The sequence below is a fragment of the Trachurus trachurus genome, assembly GCF_905171665.1.
Source record: "Trachurus trachurus genome assembly, chromosome: 10".
Taxonomy (NCBI): Eukaryota; Metazoa; Chordata; class Actinopteri; order Carangiformes; family Carangidae; genus Trachurus; species Trachurus trachurus.
The window spans coordinates 710,605-735,476 of record NC_139894.1 but is presented as its reverse complement, the minus strand read 5'-3'; the positions used below and the strand labels follow the sequence as shown (position 1 = coordinate 735,476).

Here is a 24,872-nt window from a genome sequence, read left to right as displayed (position 1 = left end):
TAAGCGACCAGCGGACAGCAGCACGTTGTGAAGCCGCTCCGGAGTGAGGCGCCGCCGCGGGGATTCAGACCATTCATCGCTGTTTCTAAGAACAACCGAGTTATTTTTGATAATTGACCTGCTGGTGAGTTGTTGCTATGGTTGTTTCTGATCAATATCATCGATCCGCGGCGGGAAAAAGTTTTAATTTCTGTCTTTTCTGGCTGGTTTTCGATAAGTGTGTCGCTCTCCAGGGCTCCGTCTACATCCCGGCGCAGCGGTTAGTTAGCTCGTTAGCAGCGCGGCCATTACACCGCTGACTAACTTACTATCTGGAGTTTTAATTAACGTTTCTGTGTTTTAATGAGTGTGTCTTACATCTAAATGTGAAGTTTAGAGCTGGTTGTTTCATTGTGGATGAGGAGTTGGGATGAAAACCAGCCGCCATTAATCTACTGTCATGTTTCACTGTGCGGCGCTAGGAATTAGTGTTAGCATAACCGGCTAGCTCGTTAGCATTGCGGCCGTTACACCGCTACTGACTACTATCTGGAGTTTTTAATTAACGTTTCTGTGTTTTTTAATGAGTGTGTTTTAAATCTAAATCTAAATCTGGAAGTTTAGAGTTGGGATGAAAACTACGCCGCCATTACTGTCATGTTTCACTATTGCTGCTCCAGGAATTAGCCGCAGCCCATGTTAGAGATGTAATGTTCATTCAGTCAGTCGTGACTCCTTCTCTCTCTCCTCTTTTACCGCCTTTATCCACCGGTTTTCTGTCTTTATTTCACCTTATGTTGTGTAAACCGAGTGTGGCTTGTGGTTCGGTGTTGAATGGGAGTCAGACAGCGGGTTGGAGCAGCTCTCTGGGCCGGGGGAAGCGTGGCTGAAGCCGGCCAGAGGAGAGGAAGACACGTGTTGTAGCTCTGGAGCTCCAGTCTGTAGGCATTAACAAGGCAGTTTTATTTAGTAGTATAGCCTGTTTTTACCACGAGTTTGTCTCAAAGGGCTTTACATCCCATCATAACAACATCCTCTGCCCTTAGACCGTCACATCCACTGAGGGAAAACTCAATGGAAAACCCTTTTAACAGGGAAAAATCGGGGAAAATTGGGAGATTGTAGCTCCGCAACCGGACTGGACTGGCTGCTATTTGAGTCTGGGTTATATCTGGAGCAGCAGCAGCAGCGTGGTGGTGGTGGGAGGAGGAGGGAGGAGAGGGAGGAGAGGGGGGGTCCAGAGCAGCAGCAGCAGCAGCCGCCATGACGGGGCTGAGGAGAGAGGAGAGGCCGGGGACGGAGCTCCGAGCACCGGCAGCAGCGTGGCCTTTGTCCGCATGCTGCCTGCTGCCATGCTGCATGGCTGCTGCTGTTAATGCTGCTGCTGCTGCTGCGGGGGCCAGGCTGCACAGAACTACCCCTCCATACCCCCTTTACCCCCCCCCCCCTATACAGTCATAGTGGTCCGAGCTCCCTGATGGATACCCAGGGGGGCAAAATCCCAGTTTTTTGGAAAACATATACAGAGCGTTGTAAAAGGTTTGACACCAGAAATGATGTCTAGTAGGAACTTCAAAACCTGGGAAAGCTACAGGCTGTCTCAAAACAATGCAACACCTATTGTGAAAAACTACATGTTAACTGACATGATCTTTTTTTTAAATAGTTTTCATGAGAATGTCAGGCGAACAGTACTTTTTTTTGGTCTTTTTTGGGATGTTGAGGGTGATATCTTAAAATTGAGTTGCAACAAACCCCCAAAACCTTTTTTTTCCTGCCTCCCCCTATGTGTCAAGATACTCTCTGCCAAATGTTATAGTTGTATGACTATTTATGCCATTGTAGTACCTAAATATTTGCATTTACATCATTTCACCAGCAGAATGACCCCAGAAAGGGGTTTTGGCCCCTGTAGCTTTCCAGCAGCTAGTTGACCGGGTTGTCCACCCAGGTTTTAATCCTTCAAGGTCCTAGAGATCATTTCTGCTGTCAAACCTTTTACAACGCTCTGTGTCCGTTTTTATGCTTTGCCCCCTGGGTATTAGTCAGTTTTCATTGGTTTTTATATGTTTTTTTCTTGACATTTTAAGTTTAAAATGGTCAAACGGTGTTCATGGGGTACATGCAACTCCAACACTAGAGCCGTTTTCCCACTAAAATTAGTGGGTCGACGCAGGTTTTTTAAACGCGGGTCGACCCGCTAACAATCGGCATTTGGCCCCTTTCCCATTGACCAAAATGAGCCGAGTCTGCCCCCCCCCCCCCCCCCCCCCCGCTGAGGGATCAGACAGAGCATAAACCAGCCGCCCCGCTCTCATCCGCGGTGCAAGAGACACACACAGTCATGCCACAGCCGCCCGCCGCGGAGTGTCCGTCCGCCGAGGCAGACTCTCTGGCTGGCTGACCTGGAGCACCAGGACCGCGGAGGACAGAGAGTCTGCTGCGGCCGGATGACGGACGTCAGTTAAACAGACTGTCGCCATGACAACACAACACGTCAGTTAAACAGACTGTCGCTTCTTTTCTTTTCTTTTTTTCTATTGTTTTTGGTCAGTGTTCTCTGATCTTTTGATCCCAGTCTCGGATGAGAGCAGAGCGGAGCAGAGCTTTGTTTTGGTGATATGAGACGCGACCGGCGCGATGACGTAGCGTCACGTAACGTTCAGTGTCATCACGTAAATTAGCGGGTTGACGCGGGTCTGGCGTTCCCACTGCAAGCCGAGCAGAGCCGAGCCGATTAAAGGAGATTTTAACCCGCGTCGCTTGCCGAGTCGTTTGACCGGGTCGACGCGGCTCGGTGCCTTTCCCACTGCCACCAGAAGCCGATTGTTAGTGGGTTTAAACGGGTTTTTTGGCCAGTGGGAAAGGGGTATAGGTGTCTGCTCTGGATAAAGTTATGCAGTAGACCACAACACCAACTAAACTTCAAGGATTAAAACCTGGGTGGGAATTCCTACCTACATATTATTATTATACCTTTAACATCCATGCCGACTGTAAAGGATGCATGAAAGTCTATGGGGCAGTGACGGTAACAACGTTTGAAACAGACGCATAAGTTACAACTTCGTTCGTCTGGACGTGGAGTATAAATGACACCTCCTCCTCCTCCTCCTCCTCCTCCTCCTACCCAGGGGGCAAAGCAAAACAACGGACAGGGAGCGTTGTAAAAGGTTTGACAGCAGAAATGATCTGTAGGAAGTTGAAGGATTAAAACCTGGTGGACAACCCGGTCAACTAGCTGCTGGAAAGCTACAGGGGACAAAACCCCTTTCTGGGGTCATTCTGCTGCTGGCAAAATGATGTAAATGCAAATATTTATGTTCTACAATGGCATAAATAGTCATACAACTACAACATTTGGCAGAGAGTATCTTGACACATAGGGGGAGGCAGGAAAAAAATATTCTGGGGTTTGTTGCAACTTGATTTTAAGATATCACCCTCAACATCCCAAAAAAGACAAAAAAAGCACTGTTCGCCTGACACATTCTCATGAAAATTGTTAAAAAGTCCTTTACAGTTGGCATGGATGTTAAAGGTGTAATATGTAGGAATCCCCCCCCCCCCATCTAGCGGTGCGGTTGCATATCTGAACTATTCTTGAATGATGTTGCATTCAGGTGAAATCGGGCAGAGGTCAGACAGACAACAGACTGCTGCTAGGGTTGTCACGATACCAGAATCTCAGTAGTAGTCGGTACCGATACCTACCTAGCCTCGCATCACCTGGCTCTTCTTCAGACCAGAGAAGAGCCTCTCAGGTGTCTGTTACCTCCCAATGTCGTCTGCATTCTGGGTTCTGTCTGTAGCAGCGGAGACCGAAATCACCAAATTCACCAAAATAAAAGAAATGTTCACCGACATAAAACATTAACTTGTAATACAATAAGAGCAAAAGGTTAACTTAATGGTTCGAGGACTTTCTTGTAAATTACATTCCTTGTTAAATTAAAAAGTTTCACCACATTGTATTAGCTCGGGGCTTTTATTTTGACGGAAAGGCCTGTGTCTTTCGCCCTGGATCTGTTTCCTGCCAAAACAGCGAGTCAACGGCCCCAGACTATACGTTTTTTGGGAGAAGTGAAGCTCCAGGAGGAAGCGGCTCCTCACAGAGGCAGCAGCCGGTCTGCAGAGCTGCTCGGCCGGCCAACCTCCGTCCTCATCCCAGGAGAGAAGGCGATCGCTAATTAACTTATCCGCAGGTTTTTAGAGGTTTTAGAGGTGGGCTGCCCCCAAAGAGTCGACCAAGCACATAAAACATTTGAAGCCCTGTCTTGTGTAAAAATTAAGTCAAAATCAACATGACTGAACTGTATATGAAAGGCTATAGGGCTTTTAATTTGAAGGGCCAGATACAGGAAGTTGTGACACTAACTCCTCGCTGTCAGTTTTTTTGTTGTTGTTTTTTTTCTTTACACTGCAAAGTTGTATATTTGGTTCTGAAAAAAGCTCAGTAGTATCGGTTTATTTATTTTTGTGTTTCGGCATCGGATTGGTACCGAAGTATCGGTTCCTATGACAACATTAGTGTGTGTGTGTGTGTTAGGACACAACAGATGGCTGCAGGCTGGACAGGTGTGTCAGACTGACAGTCCATTAACTGGAGCAGCCGGTCTCACTGTCCTCTTTACCTCCCTCACTCACTCACTCCATCATGAGGAGAGAGGAGGAGGAGGGGGAGGAAAGGAGAGAAGGAGGAAGAGAAGAGAGGAGAGGAAAGGAGAGAAGGAGGAGGAGAAGAGAGGAAAGGAGAGAGGAGAGGAGGAGGAGAGGGGAGAGAGAGGAGGAGGAGGAGAGAAGAGAGGAAAGGAGAGAGGAGAGGAGGAGAGAAGAGAGGAAAGGAGAGAGGAGAGATAGAGAGGAGGAGGAGAAGAGAAGAGAGGAAAGGCGAGAGGAGGAGAGATAGAGAGAGAGGAGGAGGAGGAGAGACGCAATATCGTTCCGTTAATTCATCTCTGCGTAGCGCTGCTTCGCCGTGCTCACTCACTCACAGAGAGAGAGAGAGAGACAGAGGGAGAGAGAGGGAGAGAGAGGGAGAGAGAGAGACAGAGAGAGCATGCAGCCAGTGGTGATCCGCGGTAAAAACAAAACTTATTAACGAGGCTGTGGCGGCCGTCTCTCTCTCGCGCACACACACACACACACACACACACACACACACACAGACACAGGCACATGGACAGGTGGCGCTGTAACGGTAATAATAAAAAGCACCTTGCTTCGTTTGTGACTCGCTCTCTCGCTCCTTGCGGCTCAAATTACAATGCGGCGACTTCACGCGGCGACGAATGAAAGTACCGGTCCCATCTAAACGCAGTATGGTACCGTTTTAAATGCGTTAGTACCCCGGTACCACTCTAGTACCGGTATACCGTGCAACCCTAGTGCATGTCCATATGACGGTTGCAAATGGATACCAACTGTCTTCGTAACAAAAAGACACACCAAAAAACATCCAGATACCTCCATGCTGCTCATATGTAATGTCCCTCTTGTAGTGAAGCCCCGACATGAGAAATTGTTCCGAAAAAAATTTAATAAGTCTATATTTCAAGCTTGTTTTGTAGCGGAATTTTCTAATTTTCTCAGTTACAGAGTGATAAAAAGAGATATCCACAATCCTCCTCTGTAAAAACTAAAGACTCTAATATGTAGCTTTATTTCTGTTCTGGAAATATATGCAAATTTGCGCATATTTCAATAGATATTGTCTCATTTACATATTTAAACATACAATTTGACAAAACTTGTAATAGAAAAAAATATTAGTCTTAATGTGAGTGATAATCTTGGGGAAGTTTCATGGTGAAATCTGTTAGTTAAAACCTTTACCCCTATTCACCTGTAGTGTCTCAAGTTCATGTGAACGCATAGTTTGTCCGACTGATATCAGAGTTTTCTCCTTATCCGACTAAGACGCCCAGTTGATGTGATTGGAGATGGATTTTCATAAATGAGGAGGAAATGAATGAATATTTTCTTTTACAAGTCGGTTTCCGTCCCTAAAATGTTTCTTGTGTCTGTTTCTAAACTCTAAAACTCTCTGACTGACACATGAAGAGCAGACGCAGAGAGAGAGAAGAATGTGGTTCTGTTGCAGCACGTTCACTTTGCCTCATTAGCACCGTGTCACGTCATGTGACTTCATTCATTTGCATATTATTGGATGCCTGGCTGGCTGAGCTTGTGGCTTGTGAACGCAGCGCGAGAACCAGCAGGTTTCTAGTTTTTAATTTGCATAATGAGAACAGAGAGTCTGTTGCAGCTGGAAGGAAACACGGAGCAACATGTAGAGCTGGTGACATCACAGTGTTGATCAGCCTCGTATTGATTATTATTGATTAATAACCTGTAGGGGTGTAACGGTACACAAAAGTCACGGTTCGGTACGTACCTCGGTTCAGGGGTCACGGTTCGGTACGGTTTCGGTACAACAGACACTAATTGAATGTAAAACTAAAATCTGTCTTGTGTTATAAAAGTTAAAAGAAAAAAGAATACAAAATAAAACAAGTGCATTAGGAGTGTTATAATGCCATTCATTAATTCTAGAGGGAAAAAAACGTGCACTTGACAACTGGCAACTATTATTCTAATTATTAAATTATTTAAAAAAATATTATTAAAAAAACAAAACAATAAACTGACATCAATGTTGGTTTACACAGTTAAATTAGACTAGCAGTTACTTTGGTGATGTTTCTGGTCCTGCCTGTGTTCATAAAACATATTAGGCAGCTACACGCACATCCCCCAAAAAACTGAAGACTAGGTGCTGGACCACCAAGAAAGACACAGGTAAGGAAAAAAGGAGACCGCTCACTAGTTAAAAGCTCCCGTGACAGTTTAATGTCACTCACACGTTTCAGGCGTCAGCCCTTCATCAGACAAAATGTGTCTGATTATATATAGGGTAAGTGTACCTATTAAGCCCACCAAATCTGCTTTTCAGCCATTTTTAATATATACCACCCCAATTTAAGTGAAAACATTTTAGTTCAAATGATAGTCTAATGTCTAATTTGAAGTGTGAATCATTCATTTATAGCAATTTTTATTGTTTTTATTGTTTAATTTGTCAAAATATACCAAAAATCTGGCATGGGCTTAATGGGTACTTAATGTACCGTTTAAGCCCATGGGTGTTCCAAATAAGCCCACTTCATGATTTGTTGATAAATACATATATATATTTAAAAATCTTTCAAATCCAAACTTATTCTATTAAAATATGTAATCTCTTAGCTCTCAATAGCTATTTTCATTTTGTCTCCACTCCTCTCCTCGGCCCTGTAAATGGCATTTCAAATAGACATGATCGGCCTATTTGCTGTGTTGTCAACACAGAAAAAGCTAAACTTACAACATGTCTTCTTTGGAATGTAGCCAAAAAACTATTCATGAACAAAATAAAAATTAGAATGGAAATTACTCTTCAGTACTTAAGCTTTCAATATCTGTTGTCATTTTGTCTGTATCTCTATCCTACATTATACAATTGGCATTTACATTTGGCCAAATTTTCTGGTCCAGCCAGCTGGTTGAAAGTGTTTTTATCTAGATTTCTGAAGACCCAATGACTGAGAGAAAGACAGTTTCCTGGTTCAATACTATTTTAAGGATAATAAATGAATCAATTTCAGTATTTACAACTAAACAAATAACTTTTTAAACATAAAAACACAGCTTAAATAGAAACAATTAATAAAATGAATGAATTGGCCGATGCAATATCACTATTTCACTATTTAATTATCTGAATTATGAAGCTGATTGATTAGGTGAGGTCAAACTTAGGCAGGAAAATGGTTCAAAAGTCAAAAGGAAGAAACTCTCCATTGAAACACAGCCAGTGGGCTTAATGGGAGCAGGTGGGCTTAAAGGGAACATCAGTGAATTACTGGTTAAAAATCAGAATATTTTTATTCTACACACATGGCATTTAAAACAAACTACATGACATGAATCTATATAAGCTGCACTAACATAACATGAAAAGTATTAATTGATCATGTATTTAAGTAATTAGCTATACTCATTTACATCTGCCCTAAATGGTGTGATTTTTTTGCTACTGTCCCCTTTAAGCCCACTTGGTAAAAAATGTTAATTAAAAAATAAATAAAGATAAATATTCATATGTATTATCAATTTAACAATACAATAGGATATTCTGCATACAAAAATGTAAACTATCCATGTTTATCATGCTTTATGTCATGGCAATGAACAATGCTATGCAGTGGCTGTATTGATGCAGCATGTGGGCTGTTTGCTAGCATGCTAAAATGCATATTTTACTTCTTCGGGAGCAGCAGGCACATGTCACACATATGCTTCGATAACTCAAGATTGACAAATCTGATTTGCTTAGAATAAAAAGTATAATTTATGTAACAAGCTGCTTCATTGGAAGAACCATGAACCAGCAAAAATGGTGATGTAGTTTTTTTTTTATTTGACTCAGAAGTCACTAGTGGGCTTATATGGTACGTGGGCTTAATAGGTACACTTACCCTAGTGTGTGTGCGGTCTCCTTTTCTCCTCACCTGTCTGTGTTCATGTCAAGAGGCTTAAAAGCTGCGGGATAAGTTGTTGCACACAACTTGTCTTTTTACTTGCACCAGTGATTGACATATCGGGTTGAACATGCGCTACGTGTTTGATGCGTTTCTAGCGACCGCTAGCGACGCACCGCGCATCCGTGAAACATCGTCGACGGACTTTGTCCGGTGGACCAGTCGCGAGCTGCTTCACACAGTCTAGGGTCGCGAGCCGCCGCCGCCGCCGTTTGTTTCATTGAGAAGCCACAGTGACATGAATGAAGCAGACAGCTCTCCTCTCCTCCTCTAACTTCACTCTCTCATCACTTCTCTTCTTCGTCTGCGATGACGGCTGCAGGCAGCTTCGAGGCTCATTACCGCCACCTGGATTCGAGTTTTTTTTTTTTAATATGCAATCAGACGTATTCGTCGTGTGACTGTGTGCACCGAACCGTGACCCCCGTACCGTGACGGCACAGGACGAATACATATACCGTTACACCCCTAATAACCTGTGATCAGGGGCCTGTTGTTGTAAACCTAGATCAGGGATTAAGCCGGGATATGTAGGTTATCCTGCTGAATTTAGCCTCAAGTCGGTTGTTCAAAAGCTGGATACCTTTATCCTGGTCAAGTTACTATGTAGGGCTGGGTATCACTAGGTACCCCACGATACGATACTATCACGATATTTTACCCACGATAACGATAATATCACGGTACAGCGATTCTGCGATTATCGATATATTGCAAGAAATTTCATCCACGATACATCACGATATCTGTGTCACTTAAAATCCGAGTTGTATGTACATCAGACGATAGTGATAATTCATGGGACAAACTGAGTCAAAACAATGTAATTCAAATTATCCATGCCATTTTATACAAGTGCAAGTTACAGCAACATATTTCAATTGGATTTAGGTCTGAAACATGATTTATTAATTGAAAAAAAATTGAATTTTTTTTTTTTTTTTTAATTTTTTTTTTTTTTTTGATATATTGCCATATCGATATTTTGGCCCACCCCTATTACTATGGTGATTTATTCTCTACCTGCTCCAGACCATAATAACAGCCAGGCTTAGTTGATTCTGTTGTCTTTATCTGTGAAGTCAGCAGTCACTCTGATCAGAAATCTATGCGTTTCATACATGTTCTTATGTACATATTGGGCCTGATTTATAAGCAAATAAAATGCATTAACAATAATCAAAAAACATGAAACATTTACAACATTTATTAGGCTTTTTTTTTCATAATGAGGCCTTCAAAATTATTTTCATAAAATATGTTATGATTATATTGGCCTAAATATTGGTTGAGGTAGGAAATTAAGAATAAAATTGAGTGAGTGTGAGCACCTTCCAAATAATTTATAGACCTCATCATTGTTATCAGCAATTTATTGAAGCACAAGACAACATAATGTTCTAATATTTAATTAATTTTCACCTGTTGCACACTTGGCCATGTGCTGTAAACTTTACTTTAGATTTGTGCAATGAATCATCTTCCACTGCTCATCATTAAGGCAAAGTGCACAACTGTTAATTTGTGAAAGGAATTTGAGTTGTGATTATAGTTTTGGATTATTAAATTAGTCCACAGTTGTCCGCCGTGCTCTCTCTGAGCTTTACGACAGTGGTGCTTTTTTTTATTATTATTTTTAAGAGAGGTGTGTCACCTGACGTCAGCATTAAGATCCTGTTGATTGGAGGAAAGTGGCCACACCTGTCCTCTCATCGGTGAATCTGTGATCAATCTCTGTCTCTACTGACAAGAGAATTAGTTACATCTGGCTTGACAAAGCTGCTGCTCCTCAGCCTGGCTCGGCGTTCCAACAACCAACTAAACCAGGATGGACTTATGAGACTTTGTCCAACCTGGCTTTTCCACTTATCCTGGATATCTTTATTCTACTTTCGAACAACAGGCCTCTGGACCGAACTGTTGGATCATAATGCTGGATTATTGTGTTTAGGTGTAAGAATCATAAGAGTTGGTGTTGTGTGTTGTGGCTCTTTCAACAAACTTCAGCTGCTGAGGAACTTAAAGCTCTTTTGTGACGCGTCCAAAAACTCCACGATGGGTCCACAATCAGTTTAAAGAGTTTATTTTATTGTGACAAAAATCAAAAAGAGCCAACAAGCAGTTACTATATCAAAAAGGGAAAATAATACGTGTCCTTTCAATAAACAATAATGATACTGCACCAAGCAAATAAAATGCAGTGAAACTCTTTAATTTAAGGAATATATATAATTTACAAGAAAGTCCCCAAGCCAATAAGTTAGTTAACATTTAGCTTTTATTGTATTACAATTTAATGTCTATTTTATAAGTTTAATGTTGGTGAACACTTTTATTTTGGTGAATTTGGTGAAGTTGGGTCTCAGATGGGAACCAGAATGCAGACAAAACTCTGGTGACGCGAGGCTAACCAGCGCCAGCAGCTGATTGGTTCTCTCTCCTCTCAGACAGCAGCTGATTGGTTGTCTTCTCTCTCTCTCTCTCCTCTCCAGCAGCTGATTGGTTGTCTTCTCTCTCTCTCTCTCCTCTCCAGCAGCTGATTGGTTGTCTTCTCTCTCTCTCTCCCGTGTCGTGTCTTTGCAGAGATTTCCAGTTGACCAAAGAAATGGTGATGGAGAAGCCAAGTGCCCAGCTGGTCGGGCGAGAGTTTGTCCGACAGTATTACACACTCCTGAACCAGGCCCCCGACTACCTGCACAGGTAACAACTCACACACACTCTATCATCATCATCATAACACCTACAGCTCTTGAAAAAAAAAATGAAGAGACCACTCCCAAAATGATCCGCTCCTCTGCTTTTACTATTTATAGGTACATATGTGTTTGAGTAAAATTAATCAACTACTGACAACATTTCTCCCAAAATTGAACTAAAAATATTGTCATTTAGAGCTTTTATTGGCTGAAAATGACTAAACTAGTCTAAATAACCAAAAATATCAAGTCTTTTCAGACCTTGAATAATAATAATAATGCAAAGAAAACATGTTCATATTTATTCCTAAAGAACACAGCAAGAATATTTTAAGTCGGGAAAAGAAAAGGATGACTGTCGTACATGTAGAGATGCTGCTAAGAAACATTTTGTGAGAGTGGTCTCTCAAAAAATGAAGAGATCACTTCAAAATGATGAGTTCCTCTGGTTTTACTATTCATAGCTTTTAATGCTATTAAAAAAGTTCAATAGACACTGGAATCGATGGCTGCCATACATGTAGAGTAGCTGGTTTATTAACAACATTTTGGACTAGTGGTCTCTTTATTTTTTCCAGAGCTGTACATATAAATATAAGATAGTTTGACTATCGAACAAGAAGCACATCAGAAGGGAGGTTCATATTACCGAGACTGAGAACAGGTATAATACAAAGAACATTTCTGTACAGAGCGATGGTTGTCTGGAACTCTCTACCAGTTCATATTGCTCATGAAAGTAACAAAGATCGGTTCAAACTGCAGTTAAAACAGTCTCTCTTAGAATTTAATGAAATATGATTTAGGTTATGAAGAGGAGTGTATGTGTATGAGTTGTTGAAGTGCTTGGTTGCAGTTATTTCAGACAGTCAATTAAGCAGTATCACAGTAGAGGGAGTGCTGTTGTACTGTATATCAGCACGGCTGTGATTGGGTCAGATAATCCCACCGTGCTGATATACAGTACAACAGCACGACCTCCAGTGTGATATTGCTTTTATACAACAGTGCTACGAGCGCATTTTAGAACAGTAATAAACTACAAGAGATTATGATTTGTTTGTTTATTTAATCATTTATTTGGCTCCGCCAACAGAAATAGTTCTGCACCTGGAAGGGAGACAAGGCTGTTGCCAGGCAACACATAAACATTTCATACTAGCTTGCTACTAGCTACAAGCTTCTCCACCGAGCTGCTTCCAGTGCTGGTTCTGGTTCTGAGCCCGTGTCTGATCAGCACCGCAGCAACAGGACCAGCATGAAGACATACAGAGACGTTATCGATACCGTATTACATTTGTTTATCATCTATGTAATCAATATAAACACAGTTGAAGCTAAGTAGCTGAGCTACGTGGCTAACAACAGCTAACGCTAATATCAAAACACATCACCGTTAAAACGTAGTTGCCCCCGCGGCGATTTTTTCCCCAGCCGGGTTTAGTAGAGATTTATCGCCAATTAGACGGACCAGGTCAGGTCCAGGTTTTAATGTTCAGGTCCGTTTATAACTGTAGCAGCAGCAGCAGCAGCAGCAGCAGCAGCAGCAGCAGCAGCTGCAGCAGCAGCAGCAGCAGCAGAGAGATGGGGCAGCTCCTGTATGGGGAGCCTGGCTCTGACTTAGCTCCTGTCCAGCTGAACAGCGGAGTGATAACGTCCGTAAAAAGTCGCAGTGCTGTTATACTGTATATCAGCACTCAACGAACGTCTCTTGTCCAATCAAATTGCTCGGTTGGGACCGGTCGGAACTAACTGTTGTATAATGCTTATTATATGATCTATTTATTTGTATTCATTTACTTTAGTAGAGTCTGCAGTAGAGAGTAGTAGAGAGTAGAGACATGGTGACGTCTGTGTTGTCTGTTGAATGTCTGTCAGATTGTTTCTGTGGTTTGTTCATTATTAGGGAGCCTTGTTGTTTGTTCTTGTTGTGTCATGTATAAATGTGTGTTTCTCATGTGTATGTTGTGTGTGTGTCGGACCCCAGGAGGAATAGCCGATGCTGCTGCTGCTGCAGGTGCTGATGGGGATCCTAATAAAGAAAAGAAAGACTGTTGCTCAGCAGAACCACTGACTCTGTGGTTTTGTTTCTCTGCTCAGGTTCTATGGGAAGAACTCGTCCTACGTCCACGGAGGCCTGGACAGCAACGGGAAGCCAGTGGAGGCTGTTTACGGACAATCTGTGAGTCACACACACACACACACACACACACACACACACACACACACACACACACACACACACACACACACACACACACACAGAGATAGATAGATAGACACCAGGGTATCCGCAGGGTCTTGAAAAGTATTAAAAGGTGATAAATCAATTTTGGGAAAATTAAGACCCTTAAAAAGTATTAAAAAGTATTTTCACGACTTTATAAAGTCTTAAATTTTGAAGGTATTTTTTCTGAATTAGCTGTCCAAGAGTTTGAGTCCTAAAAAACATTGTGAAAGTGTGTGAATTTATTCATTTTATTAAAAACCAAAGATGAACCGGTACATGAAAAAGAAAAGAAGATTGTTGTTTTTGTTTTTTGAGAGTGGAGCAATGTGTTTTTTTAAAATAAATTTTGCCTTTGATTTATTATCCTTGAATTCTGTTGTATCATAGTGGTCTATAGTCTTTATCATAAACTAGAACTGTTCAGTTAAAAGTGTCACTGATGTAAATGGTTACAGCTTGAAGTGGCGGTGAGGTATTGGAAAATATTGAAAAGGTCTTGAAAAAGTCTTAAAAAGGTTTTAAAATTAACTTCAAGATTCCTGTATATACGCTGAATACAGATCTTTATTAAAATGTTGTGTATCTGCAGCGTCCGGCAGTGAAAGAGTTAAAGGTTAACATTAACACCTCCTCCTCCTCCTCCTCCTCTCTCCTCCTGCAGGAGATCCATAAGCGTGTGATGGCGCTGAGCTTCAGAGACTGCCACACTAAGATCCGCCACGTGGACGCCCACGCCACGCTGAACGAGGGCGTGGTCGTCCAGGTGATGGGGGAGCTGTCCAACAACATGCAGCCCATGAGGAAGTTCATGCAGACCTTCGTACTGGCGCCAGAGGTTCGGCTCTACTGTTACTCCTCCTTCTGTTGCTCCTTCTCCTTCTGTTGTTTCTCCTTCTACTCCTTCTCCTTCCTGTTCTACTCCTCCTTCTGTTTCACATCCTCTTCCTCCTTCTGTTTCTCCTTGTTCTCCTCCTTCTTATGTTTCTCCTTCTACCAGGGATGCAAACAGCTGCCGAAAAGCGAAACTCGCTTTTTTCATGACCAATTAGGTGACTTGTGTGAATCGTTCAGATCCGAAGAGTTTTTGTTTTTGGGAGGGGGGGGGGGTCTCAGCGTCTCAGCTGGGGTCAGTAGAATGTTTTTCTAACAGGCTGACAGTGACAATCACGTGAAACTGAGGTGAACTCATTCATGGTCTCTGATTATACTGATAACAGCCGACCTCCAATGTAGACGCGCGACATGCACGCTCATTAAAGTGGCGCGTATCCGCGTGCAGTCGGTACGACGGCGACGCCGTTTTCCCCCCCGTGCGTGGTGGAGCTGTGCGCCGCAGACACGCACGGTTCCCTACGTTGCTGTGTCAGGCAGGTGTTTCCACGGAGCTCTGCCCCGTTTCAGAGGTGAAGGAAGCCCTGAGTGGAAAGACGTCGCCTCCGCGATGTAGAATGTGTTCAATTAAAGTGAAACTAACACATTATATAGGCCTATATGTCCATTACACACTGAATGAAACATCCCATGTCTTTTATTTATTCAGTTTATTTTAATAGTAATAATTATGACTAACATTCAGTGAAGACCTAAAATTCAGTATCTCCAAAATTGAAACATTGCAAAGGATTTTTTTTAAAGCATTTTTAATCTAGAAATGTTGGCCTTCTGAAAACTATGTCCATCTATATGCACTCAATACTTGGTTGGGTTGAACTACTGGAAATTGACTTTTCCATGATATTGTAATGTTTGTTAATGGTGAGCACCCCCCCCCCCCAGTTCCTCTCTTTTTTGGTCCTGACCTGTTTGCATCCCTGTTCTACTCTACTTGTTCTTCTCTTTCTTGTTCTTCTCCATGAGGAAGTTCATGCAGACATTCGTACTCGCGCCAGAGGTTTGGCTCTACTCCTCCTTCTACTGTTTCTCCTCCTTCTCCTTGTTCCTCTCCTCCTTCTCCTCCTTGTTCTCCTCCTTCTCATGTTTCACCTCCTTCTACTCCTGTTTCTCCTTGTTCTTCTCCTCCTTCCTCTTCTCCTTGTTCTCCTCCTTCTTCCGCCTTCATCTTGTTTTTCTCCTTCTCCTCCTTCTCTCCTCCTCCTCCTCCACCTCCATCATAGCAGAATAAACATTATTAATGATGTCATTAATAATAATACTAATGATGACATCATCGTTTCGTCGCCTAGGGAACGGTTGCCAACAAGTTCTACGTGCACAACGACGTGTTCCGTTACCAGGACGAAGTGTTTGGAGACTCGGACTCTGAACCTCCAGAAGGTAACCACGGCAACCAGACGTTTAGAGAGACTTCCTGTCTGAGCCGCGAGGCGTTCACTGACCTCTCCCTGTGTCTGTATCTCTGTGTGTTCAGAGTCTGAGGACGAGGTGGAGGAGATCGAGGAGCGCGTCCCGTCGCCCGACGCCGCCCAGGAGGAGTCGGCCGCCTTCTACGACCCCACGCCCTGGTACGAGTCCCTGAACGCCACACGGCCTTAACCCATTGGCTGCCAGCCGTTTTCAGAGCATTTTGATGAGAGAATACTGTCACCAGCCCTAAAAAAATCAAATCTGGCGGAGTCGAGACCCAAGTTGACGCTCGGTGTGTTCAGGTGCAGTCGGAAGCTCCCGTTTGTGTCATAAACACAGGAATATCAACTCTGGACTTGCTTCAAGTGAACACTGCAAAAACTCAGGATCTTTCCAAGAATATTTGTCTTATTTCTTGTCAAAATGTCTAATTTCTAGTCAAAACTAATCTCTTTCCACTTAAAATAAGACTCATCACCTAAAAATGAAATTGTTTTCAGATCATTTTCATTTGTTTCAAACTAATTTTCACTTGAAATAAGTAGAAAAATCTGCCAGTGAAAACAAGTTTTTTGTGTTTGTAATAAGAAAGAAAAACTTGCTCCACTATCAGATTTTTCTACTTATTTCAAGTGAAAATCTGCTTGAAAGAAGTAAAAAGTGTCTAAAAACAAGCTGCTTTTTATGTGATGAGTCTTATTTTAAATAGAATGAGATTAGTTTTGACTAGAAATAAGACAAATATTCTTGGTAAGATGTCGGCTTGTTGAAGTAAATAAACTTCTGGCTCCATGTTTGAGTCTCCATCTGACGCTGTCTGTGGCTTTGAGGGATGGAAACAGCCTAAGCAGCAGAACTTCAATCCGCTCCCATTCATCGCTGCCGATCATCATCATGTTGTTCAGTGTGAGGTGTGTGTGTGTCTGACGTGTCCGTCTCTCCTGCAGCTCTGAGCCGGTTGCCCCCGGAGACGAGGAGGAGGCGGTGGCGGTGAGTCCTGAGCCCGAGGTGGAGGCGGAGAAGGAGGCGGTGGAGCCCGTTGCCGTGGAGATGAAGACGACAGAGACGATGCTGGAGACAACGCAGACGACAGACGTAGCCGACGAGACAGACAAAGGCCCCGCCCCTCCTCCCACCGCCGCCGCAGAGCCCTCAGCCGCCTCTACAGCGCCCGCTGAGACCACCGCCACCACCGCACCCGAAGAAAACAGGGTAGGTTTGGTTTCTGCACCTGAACGCATCGTCATGACGACGCTAGCTAGGCCTGTAACGATGCAAAACCAAAAGTCACGATTCGATTCGTATCTCGATTTCTGACCCACGGTTCGATAACATGATTCGATTCAATTCTAATTTTATCAGAGATTTTGGTAGCAAAAACTGGATTATTTTATTATAACAACATATATATATATAACAAAAAAAACCCAAACATTTGGAGCCGTGTCTTGTCAAAATTAAGTCAAAATCAATATGACTGAACTGTATATGAAAGGCTATAGGGCTTTTAATTTGAAAGGCGAGATACAGGAAGTCCTGACAATCACTCGCTGTCAGTTTTTTTTTGTTTTTACACGGCACGGCACAGCAGGCCCTAATTATAACAGTAATAAATTAAAAACAAAGAAACTATTCTCTTTTCTCAAACAAAACATTGTTAAAAAGCAAACCGAACATAACTCCGTTGTGGAGACTATTTAAGTTTAGGAAACAAACTTGCCGTCTGTGCCATATGACCATGGGCGTGTCGCGGTTCTGACAATAATAATTTTGGTCATCTTAAACGTAATAAGGCCAATAACGTAATAATTTTGGTCATCTTAAATGTAATAAGGCCAATAATGTAGTAATTTTGGTCATCTTAAACGTAATTACGGCCAATAACGTAATAATTTTGGTCATCTTAAATGTAATAAGGCCAATAACGTAATAATTTTGGTCATCTTAAACACAATTACGGCCAATAACGTAATAATTTTGGTCATCTTAAATGTAATAAGGCCAATAACGTAATAATTTTGGTCATCTTAAACGTAATAAGGCCAATAATGTAGTAATTTTGGTCATCTTAAATGTAATAAGGCCAATAACGTAATTTTGGTCATCTTAAATGTAATAAGGCCAATAACATAATAATTTTGGTCATCTTAAACGTAATTACGGCCAATAACGTAATAATTTTGGTCATCTTAAATGTAATTACGGCCAATAACGTAATTTTGGTCATCTTAAATGTAATAAGGCCAATAATGTAGTAATTTTGGTCATCTTAAACGTAATAAGGCCAATAATGTAATGATTTTGGTCATCTTATATGTAATAAGGCCAATAACGTAATAATTTTGGTCATCTTAAATGTAATAAGGCCAATAACATAATCATTTTGGTAATCTTAAACGTAATTACGGCCAATAACGTAATAATTTTGGTCATCTTAAATGTAATAAGGCCAATAATGTAATAATTTTGGTCATCTTAAACGTAATAAGGCCAATAACGTAATAATTTTGGTCATCTTAAATGTAATAAGGCCAATAACGTAATAATTTTGGTCATCTTAAACATAATTACGGCCAATAACGTAATAATTTTGGTCATCTTAAATGTAATAAGGCCAATAACGTAATAATTTTGGTCATCTTAAATGTAATAAGGCCAATAATGTAGTCATTTTGGTCATCTTAAACGTAATAAGGCCAATAATGTAGTCATTTTGGTCATCTTAAATGTAATAAGGCCAATAATGTAGTCATTTTGGTCATCTTAAATGTAATAAGGCCAATAACGTAATAATTTTGGTCATCTTAAATGTAATTACGGCCAATAACGTAATAATTTTGGTCATCTTAAATGTAATTACGGCCAATAACGTAATAATTTTGGTCATCTTAAATGTAATTACGGCCAATGACGTAATTTTGGTCATCTTAAATGTAATAAGGCCAATAATGTAGTAATTTTGGTCATCTTAAACGTAATAAGGCCAATAATGTAATGATTTTGGTCATCTTAAATGTAATAAGGCCAATAACGTAATAATTTTGGTCATCTTAAATGTAATAAGGCCAATAACATAATCATTTTGGTAATCTTAAACGTAATTACGGCCAATAACGTAATAATTTTGGTCATCTTAAATGTAATAAGGCCAATAACGTAATTTTGGTCATCTTAAACGTAATAAGGCCAATAACGTAATAATTTTGGTCATCTTAAATGTAATAAGGCCAATAACGTAATAATTTTGGTAATCTTAAACATAATTACGGCCAATAACGTAATAATTTTGGTCATCTTAAATGTAATAAGGCCAATAACGTAATAATTTTGGTCATCTTAAATGTAATAAGGCCAATAACGTAATAATTTTGGTAATCTTAAACGTAATTACGGCCAATAACGTAATAATTTTGGTCATCTTAAATGTAATAAGGCCAATAACGTAATTTTGGTCATCTTAAATGTAATAAGGCCAATAATGTAATAATTTTGGTCATCTTAAACGTAATAGGGCCAATAACGTAATAATTTTGGTCATCTTAAATGTAATAAGGCCAATAACGTAATAATTTTGGTCATCTTAAACATAATTACGGCCAATAACGTAATTTTGGTCATCTTAAATGTAATAAGGCCAATAATGTAATAATTTTGGTCATCTTAAATGTAATAAGGCCAATAATGTAATAATTTTGGTCATCTTAAACGTAATAAGGCCAATAATGTAGTCATTTTGGTCATCTTAAATGTAATAAGGCCAATAATGTAGTAATTTTGGTCATCTTAAATGTAATAAGGCCAATAACGTAATAATTTTGGTCATCTTAAATGTAATTACGGCCAATAATGTAATAATTTTGGTCATCTTAAATGTAATAAGGCCAATAACGTAATAATTTTGGTAATCTTAAATGTAATAAGGCCAATAATGTAATAATTTTGGTCATCTTAAACGTAATAAGGCAAATAACGTAATTTTGGTCATCTTAAATGTAATTACGGCCAATGACGTAATAATTTTGGTCATCTTAAAGCAGAAGTGAGTGATATATTTGTGTTAATATACGTCTTAAATAGTGATATCTTTCGACAGCAATCACTTACATAGAGTGTTTGGACTGAAACACGGGTCTCTCAGTCCCTCTGCTCTGCTCTGAGCCGAAGAGAAAACATTTATCGTATCCTACAGTTTTTATCCAATGAGGAGAGAGAACGGCATGCAGGGCTGTGTGTGCAGCCAAGGGACGCCGTGAATGTGGTGACGTAGGGACGAGGACTGTTATGGTGCGTTCAAGGAAACTCGTATTTTTCCGACCGTGAAGTCGTACCAGTTCGATCTGGTACGAGTTCACCGGTCGGAAGTTACGAGTGGCCGTTATAGTGACTTTCACCGGTAAAACAGGTCGGAAAAACACGAGTGGGTTGCCTGGAACGCTACAAAGTCGTAAGTTGTGACTTGAAGCTGTAATTTACGATTTCAAAAGCCTCCCTGGAACGCAGCATTAGCGAAAACGACCGGATCACTCACTTCTGCTTTAAATGTAATTACGGCCAATAACGTAATTTTGGTCATCTTATATGTAATTACGGCCAATAACGTAATAATTTTGGTCATCTTAAATGTAATAAGGCCAATAACATAATACGTTTGGTCATCTTAAATGTAATAAGGCCAATAACATAATTTTGGTCATCTTAAACGTGATTACGGCCAGTAACATAATACTTTTGGTCATCTTAAACGTAATAAGGCGAATAACATAATAATTTTGGTCATCTTTAATGTAATAAGGCCAATAACATAATAATTTTGGTCATCTTAAACGTAATAAGGCCAATTCATTGGCGACACAGGTTCGTGTCTTAGAGTGTCGCGGTTTCTATTTCGACACGTATTGTTACAGGCCTTAGACGTCGCCTCATGAAACGCCTCTGACCTCGGTCTCTCTGTGTGTGTGTGTGTGTTTCCTGTGTGCAGCCGTTCTCGTGGGCGTCCGTCACAAGTAAGAACCTCCCCCCCAGCGGCGCCGTGCCGGTCTCAGGGTTCCCGCCACACGTCGTCAAAGCAACGCCCACAGTGCAGGTACGTTCAAGCTCCTTCAAGCTCCTCATTTAAAGTTACTTTCAGTTCTCATCTATATATCGCTCTTCGTCTCATTGCTCAAGCCTTTGAAGAAATAAAGAAAATGCAAATATATTCAACTGAAAAAGATGTTTTATCTTCTCAGCATTGTCTAACCACACACATTAGTTATTTGGATCTACTTTACTAAACAGTTTTAGTCTTATAGAGTCATAGAAAGGACAGTAGAACACAAAATGAATTTCATTCTCCACCTCTTGGATGGCACATAAGTTACAAACTCTATCGTCTTTTATAATAATGATATTAGTATTAATAACAACCTAATGATGATGGTGTTGTTTTGTTGTGTTGTTGTTGTGTAGCCGAGAGCGGAGGTGAAGTCAGAGACTCAGACTCAGAGCCAGAGGCCACAGAGAGACCAGAGACCCAGAGAGCAGAGGCCTGGGGGGCCACCGCCGGTCCACCGGGGGCCCAGACCAGGTACAGACACACACACCTACAGGACACACACACACGTTTCATACACATACGCCACCACACGGCTGGTTCACGCTTCCCAAACCAAACAACAGTTTGAAGCAGACAACAGAACATAGATCTATATTTATTTATTTGCACCATAATAAAAGACAATTACAAAAAACAGAAATGAAACAAGAATAGTAAGTGCGGGAGAGGTTAAAAAACCCTATAAGGGCTTATAAAAAGCACCTCCCCAAGAAATATACATACATTCAGAAGATAAATTGATAAATAAAAAAGATCGGTGAAAACATGGGACTCCTCCTTTACCACTGCAGATAACTAAACTCACACATGAACTAACATTCAACAAGCAATGTTTTCCAGCAGTAGGAGTCACTTACTAATAAAGCTCCATGGGGTTTAAGCTGCCGGTTTTTTTTATATTCGGCCTTGCTTTGCACTCATTCCACCGAAGGCCGAATGTTGCTTTTTTTGCAATATTCGGCCACATATATTCCGTTACCGAATATTCGGTGCATCCCTAATCCCAACTAATGCAACATAAAAAACACACCTCTAGAGGACACAGACAGACACACACCTGTACAGCTGAGTGATGACACTAACCATGTGACCGTGTGTGTGTTTCAGTGAGGGAGGGGGAGCAGGAGAGCGAGGGCCGCAGGGTGGTCCGGTATCCTGACGCTCACCAGCTGTTTGTGGGAAACGTTCCTCACGACGTCGACAAGACGGAGCTCAAGGAGTTCTTTGAACGTAAGACACACACACACACACACACACACACAGGACACACACACACCTACAGGACAGCAGCAGCGTGTCATACAGAGCCTCAGAGGAGGAAAATATTTGTCATCTTTTTTTGAATGTCGTTACACCTATTTGTTTAGGATGGAACTAGAAGACATGTTTACATTTTTGACAGGCATCAAGATTAAACTTTTAAAAAAAGGAATTGATTTTGGTGAATCTTTTTTATTTTACAAGGAAAATATTACTTCCATAAATGCAAATGGTCGTCCACAAAAACACATTTTATAGAAATCAGATATTACATGCAGCTACTACGAGATATGAAAGACAGAAAAGCTATAAAAACCTTTTTCTCTCCCCTTCCTCTTCCTTCTCCTTTTATCTCCTCTTCTTCCTCCTCCCCCTTCCTTGTTTCCTCCCCCCCCCCCCCCCCCCCCCTCAGAGTACGGCACGGTCCTGGAGCTGAGGATCAACAGTGGAGGGAAGTTACCAAACTTTGGCTTTGTGGTGTTTGACGACTCTGAGCCGGTTCAGAAGATCCTCAGTAACCGGGTAAACACTCTCTTCTCTTGTTGTTGTTGTTGTTGTTGTTGTTGTTATCAGTGCATAGATACTATACACACGTATTTGGGCTTCTCAGCGTACGTCAACACGGCGGCCATCTTGGTCAGGGGCTCTGACCATAGACATATAAACGTCTGACCAGCAGTCAGACCAGTCAGACCCTGTAGAACACATTTCAGTGTGTTTATGCATGTGGGTGTGTGTCTGAGTATGGAAGTGTATGTTTAATATTAAAGCCCCTGTACGGAGCTTTTAACTGGGTACACTAAAGTCTCTGATGGGCTCATTTGCTGTTGTAGGTAACAGAGACACATCAGCAGAAACCAGTGTGAAGATACGCTAAGTCGTCTAATTCTAGACCTCTGGAAGGCATGGTCGGGTCGGACCACTGACCAAACCAGACCAATAGATGCATTACGCTGCTAAAAAAAAAAAAAAAAGCAAGTCCTGTCTTCTTTCTGACGTTTCTAAAACAAATCTACATAAACGTCTTCACGACAGTGGGAAATGCAGTCTTCATTCCGCCGCTTTCGTCCACAGGGGGCCGCCAAAATCAACACTAAATGAAAAGTCTGTACAGGGGCTTTAATATTTAATTATTTTTTATTTTTTGTATATTTATATCTGTCTGACATTTATAATAAACCAAACGTCTTGAAAATGGGTTGAATATTCAGTGAGTTGTGGTGATGTTAATGGTTGATAGACCTCTAATGCAGGAAGTAGACACAGCTTCCCCCTGACCAAGATGGCCGCCATGTTGACGCATCGTTCCAATGGACAGCAGCTTCTACGTGTTTATATCTCTGTTATCAGTGTATGATACTCACCTCTCCCCCTCTCCCCCCTCTCTCCCCCTCCTCTCTTCTCTTCTCTCTCTCTTCAGCCGATCAAGTTCCGCGGCGACATCCGTCTGAACGTGGAGGAGAAGAAGACTCGCTCTGCGCGGGAGGGCGACCGGCGGGACGTGCGGCCTCGCGGCGGGGGGGCGGGGGGCCCGGGAGGCCCTAGGGAGCGGATAGGAGGAGGAGAGAGAGGAGGAGGAGGAGGAGGAGGCCCCCCCCACCGTGGTGGTGGTGGTGGTGGTGGCCCCCCCACCAGAGGAGGCCTGGCTCAGAAACCCAGCTTCGGCTCCAGCGGCGGCGGTGGCCGAGGGGCGGGGCCTAGCGACGGTCGCTACGCAGCCCAGCGCCAGTGAGACACAGTCACACCGTTAGTTATTATTATTATTATATTATTATTATTACTGATGCCTCATCACATCCACCGGTGAGGAGGAGGGAGGGTTGTTAATGTCACCGGTGACACTTTACTGTAATAGGTGTTCATCAGATTGACATAACACTGTCATAAACATCAATGAATACTTATGACAGCTGTGGTTAAGTGTCATTCGGTAAGTTATGTCACTTTTGATGCAAAGTTGACATTGTTTGAGATGTTTTTGTTCTGACAACTTGACATAATTTTGTAAAGTTTGTCCATTAGGTCTGCTATGACAGTTTAAATTGTCTTTATGTCAAGTTGTCATAACAAAAACATCTCAAACAATGTCACAACTTTGCATCAAAAGTGACATAACTTACTGAATGACACTTCAGTTTTATCTCAATCTTATGAAAACCTGTTCATATTCAAGTAGAGTGTTGCCATGGCACCGCAGCAGCAGGCACCTGATTGGACGAGAGGAGGAGGAGGGGGCGGAGCTTCTGTCGCTAACTGACACTAACTACTACGTGGTCGAGTTTCATCGTCATCGATCAAACATCTGTCCAACATCTGTCTCATCCAGAAGACAAGATGGCTGCTGCTCCTCCTCCTCCTCCTCTTCCTCCCCCTTTCTTCTTTCTCACCTGCTGCTTAGTTTCCCTCCGAGGAACCTGAATGTCACCTCTTCCTCCCCCTCTTTCTCCCTCCTCCTTTTCCTCCTCTTCTTCCCTCCTCTTCCTCCCCCTCTTTCTCCCTCCTCCTTTTCCTCCTCTTCCTCCCCCTCTTTCTCCCTCCTCCTCCTCTCCCACCACCACCACACGTATTATCTGGACTTTTGTCTTTTTTTTTGTTTTTTCATGCTGAACTTGAACTTCTGAATCAAATCCAACACAAACATGAAAAAGGGTAAAAACTACTTGAATCGGGGACAAAAACCCAAAAAGAGTTTAGTTTTTTTTTTTTTTTTTTTTTTGTTTTGTTTT

General features: G+C 41.7%; 1 protein-coding gene across 1 annotated transcript; it reads left to right on the top strand.

The window, feature by feature from the left end:
* On the top strand, nucleotides 1–24,140 carry g3bp1 (GTPase activating protein (SH3 domain) binding protein 1). Its single transcript, XM_083980411.1, has 12 exons — nucleotides 1–124; nucleotides 11,145–11,261; nucleotides 13,358–13,439; nucleotides 14,149–14,322; nucleotides 15,671–15,761; nucleotides 15,856–15,949; nucleotides 16,739–17,003; nucleotides 20,770–20,874; nucleotides 21,240–21,357; nucleotides 21,994–22,116; nucleotides 22,559–22,668; nucleotides 23,567–24,140. The coding sequence occupies exons 2-12, from the start codon at nucleotides 11,167–11,169 to the stop codon at nucleotides 23,876–23,878; spliced, it is 1,569 nt and encodes a 522-aa protein (XP_083836537.1). The 5' UTR covers nucleotides 1–124; nucleotides 11,145–11,166; the 3' UTR covers nucleotides 23,879–24,140.
* The last annotated feature ends 732 nt before the right edge of the window (nucleotides 24,141–24,872 follow it).